Source organism: Malus sylvestris, chromosome 13, assembly GCF_916048215.2.
Source record: "Malus sylvestris chromosome 13, drMalSylv7.2, whole genome shotgun sequence".
Lineage (NCBI taxonomy): Eukaryota > Viridiplantae > Streptophyta > Magnoliopsida > Rosales > Rosaceae > Malus > Malus sylvestris.
The window spans coordinates 4,179,932-4,186,703 of NC_062272.1; the positions used below are offsets into that span (position 1 = coordinate 4,179,932).

Consider the following 6,772-nt stretch of genomic DNA (forward strand, 5'->3'; position numbering starts at 1 on the left):
TTGAGACAAGTTTTAGATTCGATTTTTAACGTCGAGTTTGATACAAAGTTATTATTAGCCTATTATGCGACTTAGTGGTGAAAATGAATCCCACATGGCATCTTTTATTACAGTTGAGTGTTTTTTCTCCTTTTTTTCTTTTCGCCTTTTGTATTGGTGGATATAGTGTTTGTACTAGTAATTAGCTACTATTGTAGACCGAGGTGTAGCCAAGTTGGCTAAAAAATGCGCTCCCGCCTCTGCACCCTAGTTCGAATTTCCTTTCTTCGAACTTTGAGGTTCGGATCGGATTAAAGAAGAGTACTGGTTTGAATAAACAAAAATCAGAAGCAGCACATTTACATCCGAGATAAATGATAAAATCACATCTCAATTCCCCAAAGAGAAGCACAAAAAGAACACTGGTATCTATCCGGGAGTAAAATTTATGCAACATTATTTATGAAAAATACAAAGATGGTAGCACCCAAAGACAGAAAAATAAAACCAGCCCAGACTTTGGGCTAAGAAATGTACAGAGGGCAGTCAATCCCCATGACAACCTCAAGCCCCTGCAGCCACAGAAACAACCACCCTAATTGTTCTCTATAGAAACTCAATAAGTTAAAATCCTTGTCCCATTGTTTAGGTTAAAGGAACGGATGATGCGAGATTATTACCTGCCGCGCATCTCTGTCTACGGGGCCTTCTGGTCGTTTTACCCCAACCGGTTAGGCTTCTATCTTCCAGTCCCATTTCGGTATTATTAAGCTGCTGTACCAGCGGAGCGCAAGCTGGGATAGTTTCCACAGTGGGAGAGGGATTCACCACTGCTCGTCGCCTGCCCCTACCACCACCGTTTCTTGTTGAGTTTCTCCTGGTTAGTCCTGACTGCCATGAATGGCCTGTTGCCCGCATTAACCCTCCAAATGTCTGGAGATCTTCAGTCACTTCGTGCCTTGACAAGGAAGCAAGACCAGGAAGGATATCCCTTTGGAAGTCCCTCCGCTGCCTCCCTCTCCTTGACTGGCCTTTTCTGGGTGGATTTGGTAGTAATGTGTTTCCTGTTTCTTCCAGCTTCAAGTTTTCTGGAACCAGAGGCTTAGGCATGTAATCTTCTTCCCTGGTCTCTCTCAGTTTCAAAGTCACGAATTCAAAGTAATCAAACGCGTCTGATAAAGATTCATCATTATCATCGCCATCTTTGCCTCTCGCAACAATGTCAAACTTGCTCTCAAGATCATTCCCACAAGTAGAAGCTATCTCCACAAACCACAGAAGGGGGTCAGTTGAAGAAGCTTCGGGTGGACTGCAAGAGGATTCATCAGTATGATTGTGGGGACCAGTTGATGAGATGGCAACTATTGCCTCCGCTGCTACTCTCACAAGTTCCTCTTGAGGAGGTTCAGCTGGGTGTTGTAGTGGTGCTAAAGGCATTGCTTTCTGCTTTTCAGCAGATGCTTCCACAAGGCTGACACTATCATCAGCCTCCGGAACAATGGGGGCTTCCAAATCTAATCCAACTGTGATCTTCACACTGGTGCTTGGAGCAGAAGATTTCAAAGATTCTTCATCATCACTGACACACGAGTTCAAATCGATGACATGTCTGACACTTGCAACCTTCATATCTATTCTCTCTTCCACAACTACAATTTCTGATACATTCTGTGTGGCCAAGTCAGGAGCTGAAGGATCGCAGGGCAAGTTGATATCCAGTCCTCTGTATCTCTTATTATTTTCCACAGACGGGGAGGTAAGAGAATAGGACTCGTTCTTAGCATTATGAGGCTTTTCAAAAATAGGAAATCCAAGAAGTTTTCTCTTGCACGGGCTGTCACCAAGTTCGGTCCTTCTGGCCTCAATGTCATTCTCGCAAGGAACTGATTCTATGTCCTGAGCAAAAGTTTGATTTAAATCGTGCACACCAGTCTTTGAAACTCTGCCTGCATTGGCAAACTCATTCTTAGAAGAAGGCTTGGCTCTTAGCCACGGCAAAGCTGCAAGATGGTCCTCATGCTTTTGTTCTACCCCTACGATCTTAAGACCTTGCTGGGGTATTTCCTCATCGGATGAGCTATTTGAAAGCACTACATTTAAGTTTACTTCCTTTGCAAACTTCACATCCTTGCAAGTTGAACCCTTGTAGTGCACTGCTGAACCCTGACTCCTCAAGTGCTCAGATCCTCCATTGTGATCGTTACTGCTGCTCTGATAGTCGTAGCTGAGAGACGGGAAGCGAACTAGTTCCTTAGATCCCGAAGATGAACCACGGTGAAACCCATTTTGGTATGGTACTTCACTTCCAGAACCATGGTTAGAACTAGAATTGCTGTTGAGATACCACCTATCTCCAAAAATCCCATTGCTCTGAACTGATGACTGGGAACTCTTGCTCAAGATAGCAGATGAGGGAAAACACGGGTGAGTTTGAACTGATAACGGCTTTTGGCTTACGCCACTGCCTGGCTTTTCCGACGATGGAACCGAGCGAGTCCACGACCTGGCCACATCCGAGGAAGGAAGAATGGGATGATATGGACTTAGCATATGAGAAGCCACAAAATTGTTCGGATGCTTATTATTGGAAATTTCATGATTTCTTTCCGAATCCTCCACACCACAAACTGTCCTCTCTCTCCACAAGTCCACCTTGCTTTTATCAGTCAGATAGAAAGCAGTTTCATGAACATTGTTAATAGAACCTTGCATTGGCTGGGACGATATCGGCAACCTTTCTGTTTGGAGACATTGGGAAACAGTTTTAAGGTTGCTTTTACTTTGCCCTGTAATACAATACACGAGAGCTGGAATTAACTTTTATAATGGAAAAGATCTATAACAAGAAATGCTGCATTCTCAAAGCCTAGCCGAATGGCAACATAGCCCATAACAGGTGCCTAAAGATTCACCAACTACGTGCATGGTCAATTATGAAAGAATGAGATGATCCCGCAGCTCTGAACACTAATGTAAGTTGTTCAGATTAATCCTATTTATAAATTTGATTTCTTTATCAATTTCTTTGAAACAATCTAGAATATACTATAATCGCACATATGAATACTAAAGCAAAAGGAAATGCAGATGTCATAAAGGACCAACTTAAAGTTTCACCAAACTTCATGTATACCTGCTTCAAGAACATGGGAAAACCACCCTTTTACACTTCCGTTCCCCAAATGTATGTTGTTCAGGATCACCTTATCACTTACATGATGAGAGTTGAGTGATATTTCCTTTGGCAAACCTGAAAGCTGCGACCTCGACTTAGCAGCCTGATAGGGGCCCTGAATCTTTCCTTGATAAGAGTCATGGCCCAGAGGATAAGCGTATTCTGAAGCATTTGTTTCTTCAACTTGAATAGGCTCATTCAAGTCAGCCAAACCATTTGTGCTCCTCAAACATGTATCAGATCTTGAAACACGTCCTTCGCAATCTGTCTTCGCACCTTCACCAAAAAAGAGCTTTGCACTACCCTCGAGTGCAGTTTTACAATTTTTATTCGGCTGACAACTAGGTGTGCCAGAAACTTTCTCATCAGTGAACTGCTCCCCTTCGTCAGAATCATCGTACACATCAGCTGGAAGTTGAAGATCAAACATTTTTTTCCTCACTTTTGTGGGTCTCAACTCCATCACCTCAACATCTTTCGAACTAATCCCATTTTGGTATGGAAACAAACCAATTTTTTGGTTGTTTCCTTTGACAGCACTAGATGGAGAATGGGTACCTTCAACACCTGGAACCAATGGTCCAGCATTAACAGAGTTTACCAAAGGAAAGCTGGAATCATGCCATTTCCGAGCATCTTCAGATGTAATTTGAGATGCTAAGGGACTTGACGACAATGATGTTTCCATGGGTATCTGGTTTCTATGAAGTTCTTTCCTTTTTATTTCATCCATCAAGTCCCTTTGAATTCTGTACAGCCGGTGAAGTTCACTCACCTGGAAGACATGAAAATTCATAAATGTTCAAGTTCCTACTATATAGAGTAGAATAATAATTTAGTAAACAGCGTTTGGATTCAATCAGTCAATATCCCAACTTAAGGTCCTCCAAATATAGAATTCAATTAATATACAAAGATATCCAATTGACAGAATCACGAAGAATTGGTAAAGGTTTGAGAAATATTGTATGATAAGAAAGTAAGTACCTGCTTCTTAAATGTGGCCTCGTGCTCAAGCATGGTCTGCTTGACTACATCCTTATCATACCCTGGAAAAGCATCACTCGTGGCCCTCGGCAAGAAACCATTGCAATACTGCCTGTTTGACAAGGTTTTATCTCCATAATATAAGGGCCAGCTACAATTGTTTGGATCCTCGTTAAGATCCCTCACTGAGTAAAACCCGGGCATGTAGCTTTTGCACTCCATTTTTGTTCCCATTCCTAGAAAAAGAAAACAGTAAAGAAATATTTCAGTGACAAAATTAAGGCATACCAAACAGGGAAACTGATGGACTATACAAGGAAAATGATATCAAGTACATGTCAAAGAATCCTATTTAGCAGAACTACTCATCCTGGCTCTTAATATGACCGGAGAGGGAAATGAGTTTCGGTTATATACAAGAAACAACAATCTTCCGTGCAGTGTAACACACTAGCTTGAATAAGAAAGATGCTTTGATTTAACTCATAAGAACTACTAAATCATCCACATTCCCACCCTGAAATAAGGTGGGACGAACGGAATGACAACAGTGCTAACCACTCAAGCAAGTTGGTACAAACTAGAACACAAAGATGAGGAAATTCTCATGCAAAAATCAGCGCAAGGGCCAACAAAGCAACGTGGTTTGCTTTCACTACGGCTAAACTGAGAACCTAATGTTTCTTGAAACAAATTACATGAATTCCATATTCACCGAGAACTGTCAGAGTAATGCAAGTGATTGCTACACAAAAAGGCCTCCAGACATTCTTGAGTTCTGTAAACTATAGTTGAAAACTTGGCAGTGCCTCAAATATGAAATCACTAGTTCAAGCTACTATCTAAAGTCTATTTTATGAATCACGTCACCCAAAATAGAAAATTTTGCATGCTTGAGAGCCCCAACTATAAATATCACTGCGCTTCAGCTGAAAATTTAACAAACGCTTTTGTCCCCTCGTAGACTTTGAATGCTATCTAGAACAAAAATCCAACATACTGCTGCTTTTCGACCAGAAAAACATAATGCTGCTAAGAGAGCAGGGATCCACATCTGTCGTTTACAGCTTAACCGGAAATATAAACCAAACCAGCACATGCACAAAGAGTTTCACAACCTCAAGTAGCATTCTTTACAGCATAACCGGAAATATAAACCAAACCACTCAATTTACAAAAGACACACACAAGTGAACACTTAATATGATTTCAAATCAGTGATGTCATCTATAACGAACTAGAACCCATTGCGTTTAATGGGTATCGATCCAACCAAAATGGAATCAACCCACAGCAGAAACCTCAATGAATCAACAACAATAGAAACTAAATTTATTATTCCCTTCAATCTCAAGCCTAATGGATGCGAGCTTCAAGAAAACAAAAGAGGTATCTTTAACTGATGCAATTCGAAGCAGACACAAAAAGGCCAAAAAGCTGAAAGAAAATAAGCAATAACTAGAGACAAGCTTTCACAGCATCACCAAACCAGAGTGAAATTTGAGGGGAAAAGCCCAACATACTGGAACTTTTAGAAATCATATGTTAGAGAATTGAACTTTGCAATAAAAGTTAATTAAACAGATCTGGAAAAATTGCAGACTACAGAAACCCAGAAATTACAGTAACCAAGTCTAAAATTACCCACAGACACACACAAAAATTCTAATTTTCCATCAGACCAATCAACAAAGAAAAGAACCTGAAAACTTGCAATGAGGAAACAAATGCACAAACCCATAAACCCAAACATTCAACCCATAAATCCCAACAATTTACCCAAACTTGATACTGAATTTGAATTTACCCAATTCATCAAATCACCCAAAAAAACTATCTGAATTCAGAAAATTCAATTTACCCAGAAAGCAGATAAGAATTTTACCTCAGACCCACATCCTATTTTGTTCACCTCTCCTCCTCAAAACATCATCCCCAACAGATTGAATCATTCAGAAGAAGCTTTTCACGCGGTGGAAAATTCACACTAAAAAAAAAATAGCAAAGCAGCTGAAAACTAAAATTGTATATCTGAAATTATACAAAAACCAACAAAGTGGGTGCTTTTGCAAACACCATTCAGGAAGCCTAGATCGTCATCAGGTTGAAGAAAAGGAGGAGATTTCGATCTGATGGGCCACACACACACTCTCTCTCTCTATCCCCCTCTCTCTCTAACAAAAAAAGAAAGCACAGAACTTTAGAGAGAGAAAGAGTTTTTTTTTTTCTTAGAGAGAGAGATCCCAGATAAGAAATCTTCACACAAACAAAAGACCTTCTAAGAACAGTGACATGGAATTTGTCAACATCCGGTCTCTTTTTATTCTCTGCTTTTTCTTCACTTCTCCCTCTCTCTCTTTATTTTTTTTTTTCTCCATCAATATTTATACCAATAATATATATATATATATATAGGTTTTCCAGGAAATGAAAAGAAATGGGCATTTCTAGATTCTCTCCACCTTCCTTGCTTTTGGTACGGATATTAAAAAATATTATGAAACAAGTCTTGGTAGACTACATAGCAGATTAAATACATATAATATATATATACACACACACCTATAATATATATATTATATGTAGTAATATATGCAACGCCTGCATTACTGCAACAGCAGGAGGCACACC

General features: G+C 40.1%; 1 protein-coding gene across 2 annotated transcripts; it reads right to left on the bottom strand.

The window, feature by feature from the left end:
- Window positions 1–350: 350 nt before the first annotated feature.
- LOC126595031 (uncharacterized) lies at window positions 351–6,505 on the bottom strand. 2 transcript variants are annotated; one of them, XM_050261351.1, is made up of 5 exons: window positions 6,027–6,505; window positions 4,142–4,377; window positions 3,113–3,929; window positions 660–2,765; window positions 351–551 (listed from the first exon to the last, which is right to left on the bottom strand). In XM_050261351.1, exons 2-5 carry the CDS (start codon window positions 4,373–4,375, stop codon window positions 544–546), a joined length of 3,165 nt encoding a protein of 1,054 aa, XP_050117308.1. In that variant the 5' UTR covers window positions 4,376–4,377; window positions 6,027–6,505; the 3' UTR covers window positions 351–543. The 2 variants fall into 2 exon arrangements, with proteins under 2 accessions (XP_050117308.1, XP_050117307.1); XM_050261350.1 differs by having other exon boundaries at window positions 351–2,765; window positions 6,027–6,503.
- Window positions 6,506–6,772: the final 267 nt, after the last annotated feature.